This window comes from Takifugu rubripes, chromosome 14 (assembly GCF_901000725.2).
Source record: "Takifugu rubripes chromosome 14, fTakRub1.2, whole genome shotgun sequence".
Taxonomy (NCBI): Eukaryota; Metazoa; Chordata; class Actinopteri; order Tetraodontiformes; family Tetraodontidae; genus Takifugu; species Takifugu rubripes.
In genome coordinates, this window is record NC_042298.1 from 1062481 (window position 1) to 1089902 (window position 27422).

Consider the following 27422-nt stretch of genomic DNA (forward strand, 5'->3'; position numbering starts at 1 on the left):
TCCACGTCCCTGAGCAGTCATTCCACCAGTGTCAACCACACAATCATATCCAACTTCTCACAAATGACAGTTTTTTAGGCTGTGGTATAAAATATGCTTCATTTACACCTTTGCTGATTAACAGAAAAGAACACATTAACTGAAAGTGAAGCATTTTCATACACAATATCATTACCGATGTATGTTTGCAAAAAGTGGCAATATTTTTCAAAGATTTCTAGATTTTATGGTTGATAGGTCCTTATATCGTGGAGTCGACCTTCAGTGTTTTGGATGGTTAAGCTTGATATTCTCGCCTAATTTCTAATAACAGCAAAACACAAGCATTCTATATAAGACTTCTCAATCCACAGATATTCAAATCAAGTTTCACAAATGTGATATTTGAGGTTGTTTCCATTAAAAAGTTCCTAACAATGACATTTATTTTTTTAAGCTCCTCAAAAAATACATTTAATCACATTTGACTAAACAAATTGTTGAATCAAACTAATCATGGCAGGTAACAGCTAGTTATTCAACACAGTCTAACCAAATTTTGAAATATGTTTGACACTGTGGAGGTTTGAAGCCTTATTAAGTGAAGAGGATGGCAAAGATGGGGCGGACAACTCAGCCTTTACTGAAGCTGCTTTGCAAAAAGGGATCAACCATTTAGAAACATACAAAACAAGTAATTATGTGAACAAAGCAAAAAAGGTCAGTTTCGAAGTATAATTCATATGTAATTTAAGATTAAAGGCACAAATTTGTAAGAAAATACTGGCAAATTGATCAGTAAAAACATAAATAAAATGCACTTGTAAGGAAAAAAGACATGATCATGTTCACACACTGATTGAAGTTGTTTTCTACTTTGATTGAACTACTTTCATGTTAAACCAGCAGTTATTCCAGTCCAGAGTCATAACATCATAATTAGCCAAGAGTGCCAGTTCCCTTAATTTCACTTATTTAGAAGCAATGACGAGCTGAATTTATTCACAGATCTATTTTTGTAACATCATAAATTTCCTTAATAACCAATCCAGCTATTGTTTCTTAACTTAACATATAATGCTGTAGTATATCTTAAATAAACACTGCAAAGTAGAAAATACTAACTCTAACTTCTAAAAAATGTACAAAGATTTTAATTTGTTTCATATTAAGGAAACATACATTGTAAAGGTTTATGCTGCATTTTTACAATCTTGTACAGTAAATGTGTGAGGAAATGTAAGGTTAGAAGAGGTCAGTCCATCTTTCACAGGAGTTCATTTTAGGCTGGCGTCAGGTTACTTGAGAGCATAGTTGAACTGGTTGGAGAACTTGTCATGTTTTCTGCTGTCAGCTTTATTCATCACCTGAGCAACTCGCCGCATGGCGCTCCTGGAGGAAATGACAGAACAGAGCAGAGAAAGGAAGACAGAGAGAATATCAGCACAAATCCTACTCTTGGACTCATGTCTGAATGGCCCTTTCATCACTGCATATTTTGATAGGAAATACATCGTCACTAGGTAAAGGACTTTCTTCTTCTAACCCTAACTAGAGCTGTCTTTTCATTTTTTTGTTGGTAAGAAGATAATTGATCAAGCGATAATTGAGCATCCAGGAGGAAATAGTGAATTTGGGCATTTGACATGAAGTTGTCCTGGCACCTCACATACTAACAGAATACCTCCCATGTTTTGTCTACAATGGGGCTTGAACCAGAATATTAGAGGAGGACTTTTTATTGGTTGGGCAGTATGTAATCTTCTGATGTTAACTGCATAAATTAACCCTTTTCTCCCATTGGATCAATTTTCTGCAAACATTACTTTCAACTTTGGAACTTTGGACTGTCATCTGTTGTTGGCTGCATTGTTAGCCACTTTAAACCCAGGGCTGTTCCTAGCCTTCCCTTGGAACATCTCTTTACTAACTTTTAGGGGCCAAAATAATTAGCAGCCACTAGAATGATGAAATTCAACTAGCAACTCTCTATATTCAAATCTCTAGTTTGGAAGGTTCCTCTTTTTTCATAGATTTGAAGTATCTAGCGTGACAAAAACCTATGTCGCTAGTGCATTCAAAACTATGATCCTGTACACATACACACACGTTACAAGACAAAACTTTGAGCTGATTTCAGCATTTGGTTAATATTACTCCTCCTAAATAAGAGACATTCACTTCGAAAACCAGTAAAACAATGATATGATATCTTAGTGTTTCATTCAAAAGAGACTTTATGCATTAATAGGCTATATCATCTTATCTATTTTATACAAACTAGGTCTTGTATTAGATCCACTAAAAATTTGCCCTTTGGTCTGTTCCAGTGAATAAACAGTTTCGATTGCAGCCGCTTAGATTGAAACCTGTTATAAATCTATCTTCAGCACCATAAAATAATATTTTTATTAATGAAATCTCAACTGGCTCACAGACAGTAATATAAGGAATTTACTTGTTGAAGATTTTCTTCTCCAGCCTGAAGCGTGATGTACTGGAACTTTGCTTCAGATCAGTGAGGTTTGGGTATTTCTTTTTCTTCCCTTTGCCTTTTCTGGCTGCCCTATCAGAACCCAGGTCTTCTCCTGTTGCCAGTTCGATGTCTCGCATCAGTTCTGGATCCCGCCAGTCTGCAGAAAAGGTATTTTTCCAGATGAAGTTTCGTTTTCAGGCTAACTGTGTCCTGCTGCTGCTCAGTATGCTCATACTCATAAAGAATTATACAGCATGAGCTCATGTGTGTACTGGTATGCACATACACACACCTATATATATTTCTATGGGCTTTCATACATATGTGTACAGACTTTTCAAAGTCACCTAACCTTTCCATCCTAATTTGTAAGTAATTAAGTCAAGCTCCTAATTCTTACAGTATAATGCACAATTACGAACAAACCAAAAGACATGTCAATGAAAAATGTAAGAAAGTAATTTCAGCCGATTACTCAAATGAGCGCATACTGTATCAATAGTAAGCAGCATGAGTCCGACTCATTTGATGATGAGTAATAATGATGGTGTTAATGAAAAGTGTCATGTCAAAATTCTGGTTTAAAGTGACTGCAGTGCAGAATAGGGATAATCTAAATACACAGACACATTCAGTTAATAAGACGGTGGAATCAAGGATAACTCTGCAGTAATGCAAAGTAATTACACTGTGACTGTGATGGGATTCAAGTAAGGCTTTACTATGTCAAAACACTGACCCCAGCTCAGCGTGGGGGTGGCCTGCTTTTAAAGCCCGTCTGATTGTCCGTCTGGACCTTCAACCATCCCACCACAGAAATGAGCAGAAGAGCAATGATTGAAAAACAGCTGTTGTATTTAAGCAACTCATTAATGCTAAAGGAGAGCAGGCTGCATTTGCACTGAGCACTGTGGTGTGCATTAAATGTTTGACATTTTCTGTGGTGCTCCGAGATGAGGGTTAATTAAAAATGGGAAAAAGAAAACAAATCGAAAAGAAAAATAAAGAGGTAAGAAAGATGAAAGCTAGTCATCTGAATTTAATCAGTGTTACATCAGTGCTCTCTTTTCTGTCAGCACCTCTTAGTCCTTCCAGCTGGGGTCTGTGTGTGGGGGGGTGGGGACGGCAGGCCACACACATTTACAGAGACATCTGAGGGAACTGAAGTTTGTTCAAACAAACCCCTAAGATTATACGTATGTGTATTATTTTAAATGAAGATCAGATACAAACTTGTGTTTTTGGCAGTTTAAGCACCCAAAACTTTATCTGGTCACCACAGTAGAAAGAATGAAAACAGGACATTTTCTTGAGGTGCTGGATCTCTTCTGTTCTGCACAGGCAGGGATAAGGATCGCACTTGTTAGAAGTTCTACTCCTGAGCCAAAGACAGAACAAACCCTTTTCTCTTGCAATGGCTGATGGGATGCAGTATTCAGTAAAAGTAAAACAGTCAGTGACCATGACCATAACCAGGGTCCAGATCGTCCTACGTTTAGAGAGATGGACACCAGCACCTGCTCCCATTTATCTGTCAGCCTGCGGCTATATCAATGCTCCATCGTGTACACTGATCGTATATTTAATCACTATCCAACCGGTCAATACTGGATTAAAACCACAAAACCCTCTGCAGTAAAAAAGGAAATTAAGTAGATTCAGTTTGGTTTTTATTTCTACTGCATATTAAAGCAATTAGCTTTTATACTTTCCATTTCAATACATGTCAAACATTACTATTCTTTTACCCTCTAGAAAACAGATTAGGGTCTCAGCTGCTACTGTGAGACTGATGTGTGTATATCTGCACATGAGAATGATCAGCAGTGTGGTTGCTAACAAAAGATGCTGTTTCAGAATTCACTGGGCTGCGTGTCATAGACAGACAGGAAGACAGGAAGTGTGAGAAGAGAAAAGGGTTGTTTGGGCGAGATTGTGCTAATGTTTTAACAATGCACTGACATTAGTATACAGGCATACCCTGCAGACTTTTTTGTAACATGTAGGCAAGTGTTTGCTGGTGTGTTTCCTCACCAGGCTCCTCTTCCCTTTTTCTTCTTGCCTCTCGCTCCTCCCTCAAACGGTCACCCTCAGTGAGTGGTAGTCCTGCTGCATCTCGAGGAATGATGCGACCATGAAATGGACACTGCAGAAAAGTAAGAAAATTAAGGTAACACTGTTAGAGAAAGATAATCTCTTTGTTTGCCTCTTGTTCATCCTGTTACCTTAAAGCGGTCCTGTCTCTGACACAGCAGCCCATTATCCAGTCGAGCCCGACAGAAGTGGCTGACAGGAGTGAAGCTCCCTGGAAAGGATATATATCTACTTCTGCTTTCTGCCAAGAGCTCTTTGTTTTCCACCTCCTCCTCCATTGGTGCATGAGCCCAGAACTGATGCTGAGAAGATGACCTGCACAAGGTAATGTTTAATCAGAGTCTTGGTGAATTGGGATGCTGCAAATATGGATGCTCCGATCTAAAAAACCTTTTGATTTTTTTCCCATTTAATTTTATTTTCTTGACCGTATCATCCCTTTCAGAGTCATGCGAAGAGTGCTGGAGCCAATGCCAGCTGCAGGGCCCTATGTGAGTATTTGTGGTACCTTGCTCAAGGGTACCTGGGGGTGCTCTGAAGGTGTTCTTGCACCTCCCCCTTCTACCCCCTTCTACTGTTTTGTCTGCACTGGGACTTGAACCTAGAACCGTCCGCGTCTAAGCCTCGTCCCGCACAGTCTGAGCTACCACTACCATTAGGTAAAAATTGTAAAGTGCAAAATGACACTTCTCAAATAGTAGTGTGGCTAATGTTCTCACTAGAAAAATATCTGCAACTATTCTAGTGTAATACAATGAGTAATAATATAAAAACACCTATGCAGAAATAAATGAAAACAGCCACATTCCTCTGTCAATTCCCATTGATACACCAGTAATTACCTTTGACCAGATTGATCAAAGTTTTTGAGAAAATAAAATAAACTCTATTAATAATAAATCACATTGTCATTTAATTAGAAGTAAAATCATTATATGTCGATAGAGATAATTTAATAACAATGGTCATGAGTCATACTTGAAAATCTTGCCAGCATTGGGCTGTTCTTCATCCCAGTAGTAGAGATCCAACCCAAATGGAACCACTGGAGCAGCTTTAGAAGATCTCGTGCTAGAAGTGGACTGGAATGAACTGGTTAAAGTGAAAACAGAGACAAACAGGGTAACTTTCAACATATTTCAGACATTATTTTGCGTGACGACTGTAAAATGTAGACATGACATTTATTTGTGTTCAATCTATACTAAACCATAGTGGGAATAATTACTTGATCCCCTGCTGAATTTAAGCAGTGTTTATACGTTTTCTCACTTATAAAATAACTAATTAGTTCTTTTCTATAGGTTTTTACTGATTATAATGACAGAATACCACTCAAAATGAATGAAAACACAGTACCGGTATATAAATATACACAACATTGCAGCTACATTTTTTAGGCAGAATTCTAGGTCCCACAAATTGTAGCTCCAAAGAAGGGAGCCATACCAAGCCACAATATACATGCCTTTGCTCTAATTGTCGTCTCAACTGCAATGTGGCGGCTACACAGGTTGGATCACTCTGCTCTTCTAGAAGTCGCTTTAGTCGTCTGGCAGAGGCGGAGGAAGAGGAGGAGGAGGAGGAGGGCAGAGGAGTTGAAGAAGCCATTTGTTTAGAAGATTTGGTAGTGACTGGTGCTGTGGAGGTTGAAGGAGATGGATCCAAGCCTGTGAAAGAAACAAATAAGTATGTGTTCTAAATTTGTTGCTGCAAGATGCCTTTGCGCTGCTGTTACTATGTTCTTACGCAGTACACAATACAACGTTTACAGTAAAATTTATTATTACACCCCAACAGAATGGTTTAAAATGCTGGAAAAAGAGCCCGCAGCATTGAGCAGAGCAAAACATCAGATTCCGCATATGCAAATCAGTCACAGACAACCCTAACCCAAACCCTAACCCTTTAACTAGTGAGTGCCGAAAATGTACACAAAATGTTCTGGCCACATGTCTGAGAAATCTGTGTGTGTGTGGTCAATCACCAGGTCAACAGGGGATTAAGGAGACAGGCATGGCGACATTCTCAATGATATGAATGTGAGATCAATGACTAATGCTGATCCTCAACATTAGAATGCTGACATTACTGCATGTTCTGTTGCATCATGTGCAAACACACACTCACTCTGATGAAAATGGAGGACACATTTTATTAATCCAACATCAGATTCACTCACAGCAGCTTAACATGTGAAGCTCATAGCCACGAGATCATTTCATTATTATTGATAACCAATCAACAATTCTAAATTAAATGCTCTCTATACACCACAAATCCCAAAATGCAGTGCAACAGCTCCGTAACACGAAATGTAAACTTCATGGAAGCCGAAAGTTCACATCACCACCAATTCCAATCTTTTTTGGAGGTAATACACTCTCAATTTGTTGGCGTTCCACATTAAATAAAGTTGTAACATCTTAGTCAAGGAATTATGCTTAGTTTAATTTCTGAGTCACATAGGAAAGTTTGTCAGTTCACAGAAAGTCAAGGCAAAGACTCCACAGTGCTGTGGGATTAAAACTTAATGTTGGGGCTGGTTTTCCCCTGGAAATTAGCTATGCTTCTCTCTGAGCTGAAATCTTCAGCTTCAGGTGTGGGACCAAGTAATCAGGCCCATTTAGGCTTTTCAAGCTGAGCTGCACTTGTGTGAGCACTTCTGGACATTGGTTTAGGTTACAAATCTTACCAATGAATATTTCTGGAGCTGTGTCCACAGATTCATCCTTTATTTGTCCTTTCCTGTTTTGAGATGCTCAGTATATATATTAATAAACTAAGAAAAATTTAGAACAAATGTTTTTTGTATGTGAATAAAAAAAAAAATCATAAAATTTGAGTCCACCTCAGTTCCAGGATTCAATTTGCCAAACCTGAAAACTCAACAGGACCACATTTGAAAAATTTGGAATCATATTCATTAATTTACCCATTGAACCAATTTGTAAATATCACGGCACATTTCTAATGTGAAGCGTTCCAAAACTCAAGCATGTTTAGTGTCCACCAATCATTTATCGACAGGCATTAGAAGAATAATTGTTTAAAGCTATATTAAAATAAAGAGAGTAATGTTTTAAATCAACATTAAAATGGGATGCATAACAAAGGCAGTTCTTGTGTTTTTTCAAAAACGTCCCTCGTGGATTCACTTGTTTCGGCAACATCATCACTACATCACGTTTAATGCCAAGGTTGTATTTTTGTTGGAAAACTCCCCAGTCTGATAACCAAACAGTTGCCCTGTCTATACAATCCTGCTGCCTTTAAGTGACATTACTCTAGTGTAATGGCACAGTCACTGTGCTCTCTCTGTCTGTGCCAGTGTGGAGCGGCTCTACTCTGGAGCAGTGTCTGAAGTTAGCAGGGCTGCCGTTCCAATATGCCGAGTACGCCGAGTGCACTTATCAGGGAAGACCCACACAATCAAGGTTGATTTAAAAAAAAACATGATTATATAATAACATTACAAAAAATAGATCAATTACTTATGAACTGGCTGACCAATGACGTTTTTTTAAAAATTGTGTATCCCATCACAATCCAGGCAAATGTTTTTACCTAGTATATGAAAGAGGGTTGGGGCATTAGGCATGAGGGCAGTAACAGGCCTATTGATAGCTACATGTACATTTTCACATATACATTTATTCATTACATATATAAAGACGTCAAAATTTAATGTCAATGTTTATATCTGTTGGGGGGGGGGGGTCTCAATGGTGACATTCTAGATTTTAAATTTCTATTTAGTACAGAACATTGCAGCTACAATTTGGCTTTTTCTTGGAGTCTCTATTTCTGTCTGATTTGAAACGCAACAGTCTGGAGAGAGAAGGATTTGTGTACCCGCTGGTCTTTAATAACTGCAGACCTGTCACCACATCAATTCATCTTCACTTGCTGAGTTGTCATGAATTAAATCTGAATGCTGATTAATGGCAATGTTGCTTTCATACATTGTGGTTACTTTACACTTTTAAAAATTATGTTTAGCCTCGAGGAAGCATGCCTAAGCTATAGGTCAACTGTTCAGGTCATTGAATTGCTATATTTTTTTGCTTTGTCAGCTTTATTATCTATTTTCATGTATATTAGATTGTAAATGAATGTTGATAATACTGTATTGATTCATTATCAGTAGACAAGTAAGCTTAAAGCAATCAATGGCACTACTCTGTCAGTCACAATTCTGCTTTTAACATCACTCAAAACATCTTGCAGAGCACACTGTTATTGCACAGTAAGCCTCGTCTTTGTGGCTGAGCAGTTGACCTTTGACCCCTGGTGAATGTTCCCTCGCAGCGTCGTACCTCGGTTACATTCAGACTGAGCTGCTTCCTTACCTGCAAACCTACCCATTACTTCCACCTTAATCCATTACTAGTCAATTAGATGGAAAATGAATTAGATGCTATCGGTTGCAAAACAGTATTGTGTGTGCGTGTGTGTCAGGGAGATTAGTGGACTAGGTAATGATCTGTTGGGTCACTACTAAATTAACAATGCAACCTCTTAATGAGCCCCCATTAGCCCTGCACCTAGAATTTTACAACACACCAATCAACCCAATCACACACACCCTCACACAAACATTGACTTCCATCAGACCTATCTCTAATAATGTCCTCAAGATGTTAAATCATGGGCAAAACATTATTTAGAAATTACGATGTTTCATATATTGAATGCTTGACATTAAATCACTTTAATGATATTTCCAACCATCAGGGTTTAGATTACACTTTTTTTTCTTATTTTTATAAGTATTATAGCTTAAAAAAGGACACTCCTCTGAGTGTTTCTCCTATTTATCTACAGTATCTCTCTTCCTCCCTCAGCATTTTGCATCCCATTATGCATTCTGGTTATCAGCCATCTTATCCCTCCCTCTGCTGTCAGAACACTATCTCTCTCTTTCTCAAATTAACATTTTAATTACGGGCCCTGTTTAACCTGGGAAAATCAATATCCCTCTCTGGCTTTCCTGTCTTGCTTTTGTCTACGACTGGAAAAGCCATTTTTTCCCCTTTCTTCCGTTCCCCCACCACACACACTTACACATGCATATAAGCACGCGTGTATGCATACACACATAAATATAGCAGTTTTTCTGAGATTAGCCTCAGACTATATACATATATATATAATTTTCAAACTGGGAGGCACGCACCCAGGGCTGGTTGTTGTGATGGGTGGGGGGAAGGGGGGCAGGGGGGCTATCAAGTCATGTCCACAAGATGGCATTACTTTTGATAGTAACCACCAAAGAGGGTTATTTAATCATTTAAAAAATACACAGACATTTATTCACTGCTAGTAAGTGATACACTTGTGAAAGGATTACCAATTAAATTTTAAAAATCTGCAGCCCAAGGCAAGAACACACCAGCCACTGAAAATAACTGACTTTAAATTCTCATAAGACAGAATTGAGAAAATACATAGAAAGCTACAAATGAGAAATCTTTTTAAGCACATAGTTTAAAAACCTAAAAGTGACACTTCCTTTGTTTTTTCCAGTAAGATTAAAAGAGAAAATAATATAATTGATAAAATACACTAATATTACTGTGAAGGTTCTCAGCCATCCAGGTCAGATTCAACTACCAGAATATACTAATACTAATTATAACTGTTGCTGAATTGTATGTACATAGTAGTCCACTGAGTAAAAATGTTATGTTGTCTCACAAGTTCTACTCTGGACTTCTGCAAATTGCAAAAAAGAAATATTTGCTTTGTGAAACAGCTCATTCTGAAGCAGTCTTTGGGTGGGTTTATGCATTTGCTACTCATTGACCCACATCTGGCAAATAGTAACATGTGGCATTTATTACAATATTTATTAGAATTATAATATACTTATCATAGAAATATTGTTAGTTAATTATCCTTTACTGTTCAGTCACCCACGTTGATACTGTGGTGGTGTCACATGACTAGTGGTGCGTAACTTGATTGGATGGATGAATTGAGGCAGGGATCAATTGGATCTCCTTGGTTAATGGGATGTTCGCAACTCAATTTAATTGCAGCTGAAGTTGAATTTTTCAAACTTTTTTTAAAATTCAGTTGTAAGAATTACAAATTCAAACTATGATGGCACAGATGTACTTCCATATTCAGAGAGTTATTTTTAAAGTATTTCAAATTTAGTTAACCTTTGCATGTTTGCTAGCAAAGCACATGTCTGTATTTATTTAAGAGCTTTGGGTGGGTGGCATCAGCAAAGGAGGGGCTGAAAATAATTTTTTATCTCAAAAGGTGGTCCTGGAAAAAAATTGGGATACACTGTCTATAAAAGCATCCGCAATTGCTATGCCTGTCTTTATGAAGATGAACTTACCATACTCAGCTCTTAAATGCTCTGGGATGTTTGGTTCATATCCTTCTTTCTCTGGAACCTCTTCAAAATCATCATCATCATTGTCGTCGTCCTCTCCATCTGAAGAGGCCTTCATCTAAAGAAAAATAATTTTAAAAAAATTAGCTATTGTTGGTCTTTTAGGTTGAATTTCAGCTGTGACATAAGACCAGGCATTTTGATGGCAACGAGGAAACATTTAATTAGTAAATTGTGTTTATTATGTCACAGAATCTTAGAGCAAACCATGACTATGACTATGACCTCAAAACAAGCACAATATATAGTGACATAAAAATGTTGCTTGAGGAGGCCAGTGTGTCTAGCAAGCATGCTGCACAGTTGTAAACATTGCTGGACATGTCACAGGGAGACAAGCTGACATTTTTCCACATATTAACAACTTTAAACAAACTAAGCCATCAATGATTTTTCTGATTTTCGGATTGTCTTTTATTAACAATGGTTAACAAGAAGCATCTTACGGTATAGTGACAAACATTGACATCATTTATTATAGTAAAATGTATCCTTTTGGAAGGTGTGTTGACGACTGAATTGAAAGAATCTCCATATTACTCTTCAGATACGCGCACATTCGCGCAGAGACACACCCAGTCCACTATTCAGTCCAATATTAAAACATTAGTGTATTAGGAACAACCTCAATTTTTCATTAATGGTTAATAACTTTGCATGTGTCAGCGTGTAAGAATAAGGAAATAGTAAAATTGTGTTAAAGTTACAGCTACACTGTACCCCAATGGTGTCTTTTCTCACTAATAAAAAGGAAATGAAAAGTGGCCTTAATTGTTCCCTTCAGGATTTGTAGACCATCAGTGAAAATATTTTCATGTCTGAAATCTGTCTCATATACATACATGTGTGGCAGTGAGGATTCTGTGACATATGGAACTCGAAATAAACAGACAGACTTATCGAAAAGTTAAGGCCACTGATAAGAGACTGATAGATTATATTTGAAGTGTCATCCAAAGATAATAAAATAAACTGTTGAATACAATTAAATACTTGTGGTCAAAAGGACAAATCCATTCCTTTCTAAAGTACTTCATACATGACCAAAACACTCAGCGTTATCTGTCACAAATAAAAGGGCCACAAAATGGAACACACAAAATCACAAAAATCACGCTCGCAAAATCATTTGGACTGATAATAAGAAGCTGTTAATATGGCAAATGATACTTTTAATCTCAAATGCAGATTGTGTAACTTGATATTGCAACTTAATCTCATCGTTTTTTTTAAATAAAAGGGGGAAAACTGCATCTAAACTAAAAATGTAACATTTTAAACAATGCGGCAAACTTTTGCCATTATTCTGCTTCTAATGTACACTTATTCATCATCACAGCACAATACATCCAACCACAGCGCACCAACACGGAACAAATGGATGTGGAGGGGTAATTTCTCGGTTTTCTGCTGTCTGTTTAATCCTTGCTGCTTTAGTCTGCATTAATCAATGACAGAAGACTCAAAAGTGATCACCTACCTGCAGGAAAGTCTTGCACTAACATCATTCCTTTACCCCCCTCTTTCTGCTTCTTGGTCTCTAATTCACCTTAATTTAATCCTGATAGCATCAAGTGCTGTCAGCATGCCTGGGGGAGTTGTAAGTCTCAGTAAAATTAGCCTTTCTTCAGAAACATTTTGGTGACGGAGAGAACAGCGGAAAATATGGCCTCTATTTTTCATGGTTACATGAGGAGGACTCCCTTGCATTTTAACTGAGAAGAAGAGAACAAACACATGGCTATATTTTTGTCCCTTTTTACCATTTGGAGATAAAAATGTCTTAAAATGGAATTCAAAATTGACCAGACAAATTAGATGTGGAAGTTTAAGTAAAGCAAAGCCATGTGTCATTGTAATGGGAAAAAGGCAATACAGATATCGGTCTCCCTAAATAAAATAGTTACACACACAGACACACATGTATATACATACATATGTGTCTGTGTGTATACACGTACAAATACATACATACATACATACATACATACATACATACATACATACATACATACATACATACATATTACATTTTTAAAATGTATTTATTTTTTCACTTCCTCCCCCTCCTGGGCGGTGCCTCCTTCCTTCAGACTCGGGTCCTCTACCAGAGGCCTGGGAGTCTGAGGGTTCTGCGCAGGATCTTAGCTGTTCCTAGGACTGCACTCTTCTGGACAGAGATCTCTGATGTGGTTCCTGGTATCTGTTGGAGCCATCTACTCAGGTTGGGTGTTACTGCCCATAGTGTCCCAATCACTACTGGGACCACTGTTGCCTTCATGCCCTACGTCTCTCTATCTCCTCTTTCAGCCCTTGGTATTTTTTCATCATCTTGTATTCTTTTTTGTTCTTTCTTTTCCAGTGGCCAGGGTATTATGCCAGCAGGGTATCTGATTACTGGCAGGGCGTAGGTGTTTATGGCCTGGATCTTATGATTACTATTCAGCTGACTTTTCAGGACCTGTCTTAACCTCTGCAGGTATTTGGCTGTGGCTGACCTCCTAGTTGCCTCCTCATGGTTACCATTTGCCTGCGGGATCCCCAGGTATTTGTAACTGTCCTACACATCTTTAATGTTCCTTTCAGGCAATTCAACCCCATCAGTTGCGATCACCTTTCCTCTTCTAGATACCATCCGCCCACATTTATCTAGTCCTCATGACATCCCGATGTCTTTGCTGTAGATCCTAGTGAGGTGAATCAGAGAGTCGATGTCACACTCGTTCTTGGCATACCGCTTGATGTCATCCATGTAGAGGAGGTGGCTGACGGTTGTTCCACTTCGGAACTGGTACCCATAGCCACTCTTTGTGATGATCTGGCTGAGGGGGTTTAGGCCTCTGCAGAACAGCAGGGGGAACAGGGCATCTCCTTGATATATGCCGCATATGCTCATGTATTGATCCATGTGCCTACTGATCTTAGTTGCTGATAGGAGCTTCTATGTGGTGCTGAGGCAGGCTATGGGCTGGTCGTTGGATGGTATTGTGCCCTTCATCCTCCAACCTCTGGGTGGTTCCCTGATGTTAGCAGCTGGTTCATCTGTGCTGCCAGGTGTTCATGGAGTGTAGTCAGCTTCTTAAGCCAGTAGGTGTGAATCCTATCGGGCCCTGGTGCTGTCCAGCTCTTCATTTTGGAAATTCATGTTTGGATGTCTGCTAAGGTTATGACTACTGGTTCCTGTTGTGGAATGTAAGCTGTGCTCTTGCAGCCATTGGGCATTAGTGTTGTGTGTTGCCTCTTTCTCCCAGATAATGTTCCAGTATTGCTCAGTCTCAGTCTCAGTCCTGGGGGTGGGGGGAGTCTGTTGTCATCCTGTTAAGTAGACACTAAACACTAATCACTGTGATTGTCTGTCTATGTTACGGCCTAGCGGGTCACTTTATCTCCTTCTGTCCAGTAAAAGCCTGGGCTCACCAGTAGCAGAAGAAGTACAGGTGAGCCTAACCGTTGAACTGTTCCCCAAGAGAATCCCTCTCTGTCACACCTGCTTACTGCTGACAGGGGATTCACATACCGTGGCTACATTCATCAACTTTGAAGCAGGTGTCTCCATCATCAACGATGAACTGGCACGGCAGCTTACCACTGACACGATTCCATCGCCCCGACAGCAGCCTGGGTGATCATCTTCTGAGGATTTGAACCATTGAACAAGACCTGTACAGATGCTCCTCTCCGGGAACCATCAGGAGACAATTAGGTCAGCCCACAATTAGCCCACAAGTCTTCAGCAAGGCCCAGTCCACCTCGCTTCTTCCATTGCCACCCCTACGACTGCACCATCAACTGACAACCTGGCACCATTCCATCACAAGGTCATCTGTATTCCCTGTCTGCACTCAAAACAGAGGCCATGGAGAAATACATTAACAACTCTCTAGAAGCCTGCATCATCTGCCGCTTGGCTTTCTTTGTGGAGTGGAAGGATACAACCTTGAAGCCTTTTCATTGACATTATCAGGGCCACGGTGAAGAACTGTCTCATCTTGTCTGCCTTCAACCTCCTGGAAAGGGGCACTGTCGTCACAAAGCTAGGCCACTGCAGGTCCGTAAGAGGAGAACCGATGGAAGACGGCTTTGAAACATGCCCACTGAGCACTATGAATACCTAGTCACGCCCTCTGTCCTCACTAATCCTGCATTGCTCTTTGACATGTGCAACAAACATGTCTTCATCTACCTGGATGACATCCTCAACTGCTCCCAAAACGAAATGGACCATGTCCACCATGTCAAGGTAGTCCTCCAAAGGCTATGTGGGGTATGTGGTTGGTCAGGGGAGCATCCAGATGGACCCCGCCAAGGTCTCCACCTCGACTGTCCGTCCACCTCTGAGACCCATAATTGGCTACAGAGGGTCTTTAGTTTTACCAATTTCTACTGCTGCTTCATTCAAAGATACAGCATGGTTGCAGCCCCTTTCATCATCATCCTCTCTTCCAAGATGCCCTCCTACTTGTCCCCTGCCATCACCTTCCAAGCCCTTAAACCCCGCTTTACCATGGCTCATTATTTGCATGCCAGAGCCTGACAGACAGGTTCTAGTGGAGGTGGACATCGCTAACGTTGGGGTTGACCTCACCTAGCGGGCAACTGATGACCAGAAGGTCCATCCCCGTGCCTTTTCTCTGCGATTGTCCTCAATCGATATGAACAACGGCATTGGGAACTGTGAGCTACTGGTAGATAAGATGGTGCTGGAGGATTGATGGCACCAGTCTGGACTGACCACGAGAACTTAAAGTACATTTGGCCGGCCAGGAAACTGAACCCTCTCAGTGGTCTTTATTCCTCACATGGTGGAACTTCACTCTCAGGCTCACAACTTGAAGCCCAAAGTCCTAGTTTCTGAAGGGGTAAACTGGGGAATCTCCTTCTACTGCCTCTCCCAATGCTCTACTGCCTCTCCCAGTGCTCTACTGCCTCTCCCATCATCGTCGGTCACACATCTTGTTGAACTCTTTGGGTTTTGTCACCAGCCTACTACCATCTCGGGTCATTCTTTCATCCTGACCTCTGTGGACCGGTTCAGCAAGATGGCTCACTTTATTCTCCTGCTCAAGGTCCCTTCAGTGAAGGGAGTGGCTGAACTGGTACTCCAACACGTCTTTCACTTCTATGGCGTTCCTCTCAATCAGGGACCCCAGGTCTCTTAGTATCTGGTTGACTGGGAGTGGTATACTCCAGAAGAGGGGCCATGGGTTCCCACCAGTTTCATCCTTAAGCCCTGCCTCATTGCTTTCATCAGCACCCAGATCAGGAACAGGGGATTTCCGGTTGTCAACCTTGCTTGCCGTCTGAATCCTGAGGAGAACCATGAGTTCTGCTTCTGCCCTCCTTGTTTCAGTCTGCTTGTTGCTATATCCTAATTTTTTGTGACAGTGTGAGTTTCTGTGCCCTAACCTGTGACTCCCTGTTTAACAGAGACTCTTGTATTGCCGCACTGGTTTCAGTGTATATGTTGTGTGGATTTTCGCCCAGTGGACATTTCCTCTTAATTGCCCTGTCTCTGCTGCAAACTTCATTCAAGTCACTACCGAGTTTTAGTTCTCAAACACACCTTTTTCATGTAACACCTACAGCCCTGCTGACCAACACGGGACCCCAAACCCACTTCTCAAATACTTTGACCACTTCTCAAACTCATCCTCTGACTGTCTGAGATATTGTTCCTGCCACACACACATCAAGGCCATTTCCCAACCACTTGGAACCTTCACCACAGAAGCAGTGAGAGCAGACACATAAGTCCAGGGAAGTCTGAGCCCATTAACATGTGTGCGATTGTCACTTTAGATATTCATATTAAAATCTGGAAGTCCACATCTTTTGCATCAGTTAAGTAACTTTAAGTAAGATTAACAACTGAAAAGAATCCTGCCTAAACATAATTGGGAACTAATGTATGTGCTGCTACCACAGGTTTATCACTTATTTGGCTTTTTAAAGAACCATCCTATTTCTACCTTCTAACTCTCACCCCCCATCTTATCCTTTATAGAAACAATGTGAGGGCACCACCTCAGACAACTGCTCCCATGACTTCATTTGTCTCTTGGCAAGTTTGAGGGTGCTACATTTAAAAACCCATTCAATCTTATAAACCAAAAATTAAATGTAGTCGACTGTGATAGGCACTCAGTGCATCTGCTATTTATATGCTAATGTACACTCAGCCCTGCCAAGGCCTGGCAGATTATTAGTGCACAGCCATAAGTCAGCTGTATGGCAGGTTAACCATCACACACAGAGGAAGAAAAAGGGTGAGAGGAGGAAAGTAAACTGGATGGAGTAGTGAAAAAAGGGTAAATGGAGAAAAAAAAACACATGAGATGTCACCATTGTCTTCCTGACAACTTATTTTAGCCCTCCACAATTGTTGACCACATTATTTTATTCTATACACTTATTGTGTAGGAAAACACTGAGTGTCTCATGCCGCTGTTATTTAATGGCAAACATGCATACATAAACGCACGCAAACACGCACAAACACAATCAGGCACAAGACAACAACAGCACATACTAGTCAAGAATCCAAGTCTAAAAATAATTTTCGACTGCTACTTATTTAGGACAGGGTTGGAATTCTAAGAGTTGAAGCTTGATTAGACACAATTGATTTGATATGAAGTATGATGTCCTACAACTTTGTGGTGAATCTAAATTGAATAGGTAATGGTAGCAAAATGGTGACAAATGCTTCTAAACAGATTTAGAAGATTAGTCAACCTACAGGAATAAAACTAATCAAATTGTTTTAGGCAACAGAGATTTTATCTGAAAAGTCTGTAACTGATCCAAAAGCACATTTATTATCTACAATAATTGTGCATTTAGCTTTTAAGATAATGAATTTTGTATTTAATGATCACATAATCATGCATTCAATTTTACAATATTGTATTTTTAGCTTTATGTTGCCACCAATCACTTAAATTGTTCTTTTTTTCCCCCACTACATAATATATTGGTCTTTGTTACTTGTAATTGGGCTGAAAGTTCACTGTCACTGAAGAATTTTAATATATTGACCAATTAATTAGGCCAAGAGCTTCCAGCAGAGTCTGACCAGTTTGGTCTTGATTTGCTACATCTCACATTTCTATTACCACGTTACAGGATTCATTACGATCAAGAAAGGATCCCCCGGGATCCCTTACTAATGAGGAAAAAAAGCTTTTCACGCCCCTTTTGAAGCATCTCTTTTGCTTTGGTTTATTATGCAGCTCCGCCTCATCAGCCAACATCAACATGCTCACAGATGCAACCTCTTTGTGTCTGGGGAGCAGTCAGCTAATATGATGTATAAGGTGACATCTTTATTTCGCTAACCTTGCCTGGCAGGTCTATTAGCAAGTCCAGAGCTTCCTGAATTTTTTTCTGTCAGTGAGCTTATTTTCAGCTGTCCTCTTCAATTCCCACCGTGTCTCAATCTATGATCAAAACAGTCATTATTATGCATTCCTGGCTACTGCCAAAGTGAATTTACACATTAAATTCTTTATTTTTGCCTGAAGGCTCTGGTGTAACAGTCCTGTAGAGACCACTGTGGGTTTGTTAAGATCAGCTGCTAGTTTGACCCTATGGACTGATGATAGAATTGTGGTATATAGGTTTCCCCCTGTACCCCTGTCCCTGCTGGAACCTGACTATGACTAGTCAGTAACCGCACTTTGAAAAATAGTGTTTCATTTTGCATGAGCATTGTTTAATATGCTGTTAAACAAATGCCAAAGCTCATAAAATGAGTTGTTACAGTTTAAAAAAAAAAAAAAAAAATCCAGGGCAATTTTCTCTGCATTAGTCATTGTGACATTTTTCGAAAATAATGTCATTTTCTAAGCTAAGATGCCCTTGATTTTAAACAATGGTTAATGATCACATTTGTTTTGGTGAATAAAAGATCCTTTTACAGTTTCAGGTTAAGAATGAAGTTATATCCTGTAATTGCATTAATTGTTGGTTGATTGCTTGATGTAATGATGCGGTATTCACTTTTTAGGCTGAACAAATCTGTATTTAGAAGTGTCATTGAATAAGGTTCTAAGTGTTCAAAAAAAGTGAAACGCAAAAATGTGAAATCCTTCAGTAGTTTTTGGTCCAATATATGTGTCTCTTATTTCCAGCATTTACTAATAGAGCAGGCTAAAACTGTATTAGCAGATTCAAAGTAAGTAGAAATGAAAAGAACGGAGTTGGAGGTTCATAAATAAAGGCATTCATTCTTGGTTTATCTTCAGTTAGGAAGAGGCGGCAACATCCATTGTTCCCTGATAAGATGGGTTATCAGCAGTAACAAGACTTGGACCTGTATGAATGGAACCCTGCCTGACTGAATACACTATTCCAAAAAGATATGTTCAAATAAGCTTGATTCCATGCTAAAACATTGCTAGCAGTACATAATAGATTCATGTGAGATTCTCATGGTAATAGGTTTACTGAAAACTTTCTTACAAAAAAACTTACACCTCTAACCATTCATGTGTAAAAGGGGACATGGAGGAATGGACTAGATTAGTACTCAGATTTTTTTGGTTAATAGATGTATTTTTGAACTCATTAATCCATTAGCCATTTACTTTTTGTATTATTCCCTTTAAATTGGACTGAATAAAATAAATTGTCATGCAAGAACTGGAATAGTGTATATCACAAATAAAATAAAGCCTTATCAATAAGTTCACCAGTGTTGATAGATAAAAGAAGGGTTTTTAGCAGCAGGAGGGCAAATCTATTAAAACTGAATTAGAGGTTTGCTTCTGTTGAGGTGACTGTCAAATATGTTACAAAATTAAAATAACATGATTGAAATACAATCTCCTTAATCAACATACTGAACACAAATTGCCGTGCATCTTGGATACACGCACGTAAAATGGTTCCGAGCATTACCAAGCAGAAACTGCTGCCATCAAAATAAATTAAATCAATTCCAAACATACTTCACATGCCATCTGTTAGAGGTATGAAATTTAGACAGTTTAAAAGAATTCATGTCAAAACAGAAGAAATAGAAGAAATGTCAGGTTCATCTTTTAATCCTTTCCCTGTCTTTACTCAAAATAATAAAATAATCTATCCCATTTATGAGGGAATATATTGAGATGCCTGATGAGGGAAACAAATTGTGAAGTATATCAGTAGTCTGATAGAGTAGGACCCTGCACGGGAAGGTCTTTTAAGGCTAAAAAAGTTAATTATGATAAAGGGGCTGTAAGTTGTATGGTTATCGCAGCACTGGGCCTGCTGGTGCAGCAGGATGGTCCCTGACAGTGATAACCAGGCAGAGCGAGACACCTTGCGCTTCGTCACTGTCAGTCTGGTCTTCAGTTCAGATAAAAATGGATTCACAAGCTGTAGCTTTTATGTCTTTTTCCCCTAAATGCATATAGCACTGTGCATTCATTGATTCTATAGAGCTTATAGTTGCTCCTAGAATTGTCTCTGTCAACATTGGGCTGACGTTTTTCCTCAAATGACAACTCGATGACATTTTTGCCTCAAAAAAAAAGGAGAATAATAATTTAAGTTAGATGTATAGGGGCTTCCAGCTATATGCATAAGAGCATATTAGTAGAAGTCAGGAAAATGAATGGGTAGTTTCTCCTCCTTTGTTTCCAAATGCCTTTTGTTTGTTTCTGTTGCATTGTGCATTATATGGATGAGCTTTGCTATGTCAATTCGATATACATGTTCATGACATCATTCCTCTGGTTGCTGAAAGAATTGAACAAATAAGCAGGAATGTTTAGATCCAAAAAATGTAAAGGTACCGGTAACTTATGACCACAATACCAATGGGAATCTATTTCATCCAGAGCTTGTTAAATTACTTGCAGAGTATATATGGGCAGCTCAGTCTTAACTACATCAGGTTTCAGCTGAAAAAAAGGCTAATTCTAATGATTTCCATTTATCAGCAAGTAGTAGTTGAAATATAGTTATTTGAATGGACTCAGAGTTAACTATCACACAGAAGTCCTCTGCAAGTTCTGTTTCAACTATTATCACTCCACCAGAAATAGAACTACCGTACACTACACTATCACATTACAACAGCTGGCCTAAATCATTTTTGTACGACGATGCCATCTGCTGGCCAGTTTTATTTATAGTAACAATGGACCCAGTAAAAGTTGGGCAAAGGCAAGTAAATATGGAATTTTCATAAACTCTGTAAAACGCCAGTATGCCAGCAAAAATAATTCCTTCATCAAACTATTTCCCCAGTTGCTGCGTATAGTCTAATGATTATAACGTTTTTCTTTTTAAAATAGGGAATTAGTCACTGTAAATTAAATATGTACACATGTACAGTAGTTTTGTGTAGGGCTGGATGTAGTTCATAACATGTCAACACTTTAGAACTCACCACTCTGCGAACTCTGCTCTTGTAATCAATGTGAAGTTCTTCATGTTTCTGCAAAGCAGCTTCTATAGACTGCTTTAGATACAGAGCTCTTCTTATAAGCTGCTGCTCAGCACCTGACTTTGTGAAGACCTAGACAGACAGACAGACAGACAGACAGACGTTCAGATAACCATCTCTGAACCTGAAGAGCCAGAGCCATCATTTAGTTTCAGAAAGGTTCCAATACACCCTGTTGCCTGCGTTGTTTGAATTCCCTGATATAAAGTCCTTCTGAGAAAGAGGTTATAAGCACTGTTGCGTGGTCACTGTTTCCAGATTCGATATGTTAAAGTATGAGACCAGGAGCAGTCCATTTTGAGGAAAATTACTCCATATCTAAGATGCATTCCAATGTTGGTCGCATTCATCTGCTTCACAGATTCATGAAGGCCGTCCAAATTATAGCTTTATATAATGCAATATCAAGATTAATTCACATCCATTCCCCTCCTATTCCATTATATAATGAGGAAAGAAAACATTATTCTTCTCTATCGTGATCTATAAAAACAAGCAATAATTATTTGTAAAGTAGCTGTAAAGTAACCAGTTCAGTCAGTCAGCAGTTGTTTAGTTTTGTATCATTTTATCACAAATTTAAATTATAAGTGATAAACTTTCCCCATAATGAGGCTAATGTGTCTGTACCTGAATCCAGCCCTGTACAGCAGGGAGGTGCTTGGAGGATAGTAGTCTGTGGAGTTCTATCAGCGTGGAGACCACTGCCTCATTATCCTCATTTTCTTTAATACGAAGATCTGGAATAGAAAAGCATATTAGAAACAGATCCAAAACAGTATTCCAATTTATTTTAAGGTACATTTACACTACATGCAAAAGTGACCAGGTCAGATTTTTTTGTGGTAGTGAGCACACTCAAATTTATCCCAGACCTGATATTTTCAGATCAGATTTTTTAAAGTGTGACCGCAGTGTGAACCACTAATGTGGATTTGGCAACTTTGACATCACTCTAGAAAGACATTTGTCAGAATTATCTTCGGGGTGAGACAGCCTATTTTCAAAATAGAGGACAGCTATGATACTAAATTTACAACCACAGCACCACAAAGAGACAAAATATAATATTTGGCTTTCTTTTTCTTCATTTTTGCCCTCTTCAGCACCTGCTCACACATTTTCTGGCCTCCACAATGCTCCGGACCTCCATGCTTATTTTGATGTAAGCATGACGTGAAGCATGACACTATTGAGGGACTTTGACCTTTGCTCTTATATTATAGTTGATGACGTAACCAAGTTCTTGCGACCTAAGGGTCTAAGTTACAATATGTGGGGAAATGAGCAGCTTGTTTTTTTAAATTGAACAACCTCCATTAAAGGAAGACAACTCAGATCTCTCTCTATGTGACTTGATTCTCTAATTGGAATCGCAGTCTATAATCTGCTACCTTAATCGGCAATTCTTTCACTGAGGCTCTCCTTGAATACAAGATGAGCAATACACGATGGCAGACAAACTTATTAAAGGTATTCCTACTGATTGCTGCTGGTTATGAGTCTGTTACAACCTTTTAAAATGTCGTGGACTATATATTAACCATTAAACCCACCAGGGTTGATGGTGAGGTCTAAACTGTAGGAATGAGAGATGAGTCCAGAGCTCCGAATAAAGGAGTCACCCTCATCTTCATTGTGTCCTTCTTCTTCCTCCTCATCATCTTCTTCCTCCTCTAACTTTTTTGCAGGTCGATCTGTCATGTGATCATCTTCGTCTCTGGTTTCCTCTGCACAGATTTTCTCTTCTTGCTTTTCTTTTATCATTGTTTCTTTCCCATCTTCTGCCAGGTCTCTGCTACAGCAAGGTTGTTCATCTGCAGATTCACATTCACTGGCTGATTGGAAGATTTGAGGTCTGCTCTGGATGTCTGTGTCGTCAAACTCAGGGAAAAGAAGCTTCATACAGGATTCCATCTCCTTCAATGTCGTCTCTATTTCTTGGTATAAATCTGACAATGAAAGAACGATGCAATATAAATACATTATCAAATAATTGATCTCAATTTACTGAGTTTGTGTTGCATTTGAAGGCAACATAAAGTTTATCAGATATTAGTATTTCAATAATCAATAGTGTTCATCTCTTCAGTATTTACCCTCCATGTCTTTGGATGCTGCTTCCACTCTCTCCTTGTAGATGGCCTCCATTCGTCTATGTCTCTCTGCCTCCCTTGTCCTCTCCACTTCTGTTCTTGCCTCAGTATCCTGGAAGTCAACCTAAGAGAATGGACAAGTGTCATAGTTCCAGAAGGTAACAGTAGTTTTAGATACTACTTAAATTGAATGATCTGAAATTGCAATCTATTCATTAGAGTAAATCATTCCACAGTAAAGAAATTCTTGAGAAGGTGGTGGTGACTCAGTTACTGGAGCACCTGCAGAGGAACAGCCTGTTTGAGATGTTTCAGTCAGGCTTTAGAGCTCACCACAGCACAGAAACGGCACTTCTTAAAGTTACTAATGATCTTCTCATAGCTTCAGATCATGGACTGGTCTCTATGCTGGTTCTGCTGGACCTCAGTGCTGCTTTTGATACAGTTGATCACAGCATCCTGTTACATAGACTGGAACATGTGACTGGGATTAAAGGGACAGCACTAGACTAGCTAGAATAATTTTTAAAACTCTTCTTCTGACCCATCAGGTCACTAATTCTGTAGTTCCATTATTGTTTCGTTATTGTCCTAGACACAATTATCATACTTAGGGGGTCGTCTAATTATTAGGTTAATATCTTAGTTATGCCGAGGCTGCCGGGATCCAAAAACCTGATCACCTGAAAGACCTCTGTCACCCCACTGGGTCATGGCCTCCTCTCCTCTCCTCTCCTCTCCTCTCCTCTCCTCTCCTCTCCTCTCCTCTCCTCTCCTCTCCCTTTCCTCTCCTCTCCTCTCCCCCTCTCTTCTCCTCTCTCTTTACCCAGCCGACCATCAGCAGGAGGGTCCCCCTACATGAGCCTGGTCCTGCTCAAGGTTTCTTCCTGTTTTTCTTGCCACTGTTGCTTGTTGGGGGTTAGGCCCTGGGATTCTGGAAAGCACCTTGAAACAATTTTGATTGTAACAGAGGCTACATAAATAAAGATTGATTTAAGTATTTATTGAGAATTATACTGGAATAGTTCAGGTATATATCGCTGTCTCTAAAAAAAGCTCAGAAACAGTGTTGCAAAAAAAACCTCTTTGAATGCCTAACTTTTGAGAATTTACTACTGCAACAGTAATGCACTTAAGCATTTGGAAACTAATATGATGCTATTTAAAAAGCAACATTTTGTTTTTTGGTATTTTGGTTAGTTGTTGGATTTTGTGATGTGATGAAAAAATTCAATGACAATTTAAGGCCATAGGGAGCCAGACTGGCAACAGCCACAGACTAACATTACAACCTATCCCTGGTTGCTATGTGTATCCGGTGATTCATTCGGAAAGAATGTTTTACATCTTACCTTCTTAACTTTTTTGAGAAAATGATAGCCCAAAGCTAACTTTTTATAAGCCTCCCCGTACGAAGAGTACCAAGCCTGGACAGTCTGGATAGCCAGTGCCCTCAGCTTTCTGGCTACTTCTTTTGGAGGGGGGAGGGGCTGTTCTGAGTCCGTCTCTACCGTCAACTCCAAAACCTCCTAAGGCAGAAAAAACAGAAGTGCCGTTTTTATTTTATTACAGAACATTCTTTTTTTTTTTTTATTTAAATATAGGCTTAAATGAAGGTTTCAAATTATGTTGATGTGACAAATTGAAAACTTGTGACTAAACATAGTTTTTTACAAACTCTCCATGTCAAATGCTTCAGCTCACAGTTCTTCATAAAGTACCTGATGTGTAATCTCATAACAAGACTGACATAGGCAAGTATGCTTTGACATATTTCAAACCTGGAAGTTGTTCACCACTAATGTCCTGAAGTGATGTGATCTGGAGAAAAGCTCATTGGTTATCTGGAGAGCTGAGAGTCGGATCTCAGAGTGGTCCTGGTTGAGTTGGGACATTACCAAGTGGTACACATGGTCTATGCAGTCATTAGACATTCTGTGAGGAAATACAAATGATAAAATCTTATGTACATATTGTATCTAAAATGATCATAAACATGACATATTTTTGACAGTTCAAAACTAAAGTTGTATGAAATAAACTGAACAGTAAATCAAAATCAACATTTGAAAAAAATGTATTTTCAAACTGATTTCAGTTAATTCATAAAACAATAAAATCTGAATGTTGTAAATATTATATTGACACCTTACTTCTAAAATTGAATTCCAATACTAGCAGCACTGTCAACGATAAATTCTTTTAAAAATAATTATTATAGTTGTCTTAATAATATTAACGTAAGCAAGGAAAAAGATTATCAGTTATTATATTAGTTATCAACATATCATCTTTAAACACATAGGGGCCTGGGATGAACTGGCGACTCATCCAATGTGCACCCTCCCCGTGACCATGACAACAATAAAGCGACAAGATAAGATGAGAGAAATGTTTTCCACTCTTTCTCAACCCATACGGTCAAGGCATATGGTCAAACATAGAGCTGAGGTTGTATTTGTATTCCTTTCCAGTGTGCCTAATGTGACTAGGTCTTTCTTGTAATATGTCCACAAAAGCTTTTGCCTTTTTGTACCGATGTGTCAGAAAATAACCATCACTAGCCAGACTGTGACACACTTGCAAATCTTCTTGATTTCCTTCATCTTCTCCTGGTTGAGCTGCAGCTGTCCTGACATAGTCAGCTCCTCCACCAACTGAGACAGCCTGTCCCGCTGAGATGGATCCATCAGCCGTCACACACACCTGTCAACATGAGACATTACACATATTACCTGAAATGGTAATTACACACGAGATATAACAAATGTTGGCTCAGACTGTTGTGAACTGGGCTGGGAAGCTCTGGGCCTGACAAAACGTGGAAGATGTTCTGGTAGTAGGGGGAGGTGCCAGAACATCTTCAAACCACTGCTGAGGTACCCTCGAGCAAGGTTTCGAACCCACAAATGCGACTCATTCAGGACCGTCGCCGTTCGTACCCTCCCCGTCACCCCGGAAGGGATAAAGCGGTTAAGAAGACAAGATAACAAATGCTACAGATTTCAACGTTATTTTATCATGCTTTATGTTCATTAAATACGGGCGATGGAAGATTAAAAATCTTTGTCAGTACTAACATGTTGTGCTTGTTGGAACGTTATAAAACTACACAGCTATAAAGGTAACAATGCTAACAAACGTAAACACGTCTCTTTGACCGGTTAGTTACCTGCTAATAGCTTAGCACTAATTGAACTGCTGGAATAATAAACCATCCGCCTAGTAACTCCGACTGTCCAAGCCAAGCCAGAAGTACTTTTTAACAAAAATGTCCTTAATTTGAGCTAAAACCTTCGTTTTGTTTACAAATGAGCCTGCAATCATGGCTTCCTGACAGTGACTAACATTTATTTCCGGTGTCTGATAGTTTTCCCGGTTTAGGTTTTCAGAATGAAGCACTGATGAATTCCAAATTCAAATAATTTAAAAATCACACATCCCATTTTCTTTCAGTCGTTACTGAAAAATCTAAGACAAAAATAAATACAAATTACAGATACATTATACCGTACAATATACATTTTTGAATAAGGTTTGTCTTGAAATGCTACATCAGGATTTTCTGAATTTCAGTAAAGAACGTCTTGGGATCGTTGAGTGAAAACTGAAGCTTCCCAAAATCTAAAAAAAAAAAAAATTCCCATAATGTTCTAATCGTTCCCATATTTTTCACTTTGGTATACATATTAATTGTTGAGATTAATATTCCATGAACAAATTCAGAATTACTGAACCAAAGAAATTCAAGAGAAAGCCGATAATGCCACGTATACGCAAAAAAAGGCGCCGGGGGGTGGGGGGTGTTATGATGTCATTTAAAATAATAAGATACTTAGTCGAAATAACGACTTAGTTCGCTAGCAAAACAAACAAAAATATCCCATCGTATCATTAAGAATATATGCAAGTCATGCGAGTTTGCTC

General features: G+C 39.1%; 1 protein-coding gene across 1 annotated transcript; it reads right to left on the reverse strand.

Annotated features, from left to right (window-relative positions):
• Positions 1 to 70: 70 nt before the first annotated feature.
• On the reverse strand, positions 71 to 26882 carry uvssa (UV-stimulated scaffold protein A). Its single transcript, XM_011618128.2, has 15 exons — positions 26668 to 26882; positions 26076 to 26201; positions 25277 to 25430; positions 24848 to 25024; positions 23499 to 23619; positions 22956 to 23351; positions 22030 to 22139; positions 21343 to 21471; positions 10905 to 11019; positions 6018 to 6219; positions 5528 to 5641; positions 4681 to 4864; positions 4490 to 4601; positions 2438 to 2612; positions 71 to 1371 (listed from the first exon to the last, which is right to left on the reverse strand). The coding sequence occupies exons 2-15, from the start codon at positions 26183 to 26185 to the stop codon at positions 1278 to 1280; spliced, it is 2193 nt and encodes a 730-aa protein (XP_011616430.2). The 5' UTR covers positions 26186 to 26201; positions 26668 to 26882; the 3' UTR covers positions 71 to 1277.
• Positions 26883 to 27422: the final 540 nt, after the last annotated feature.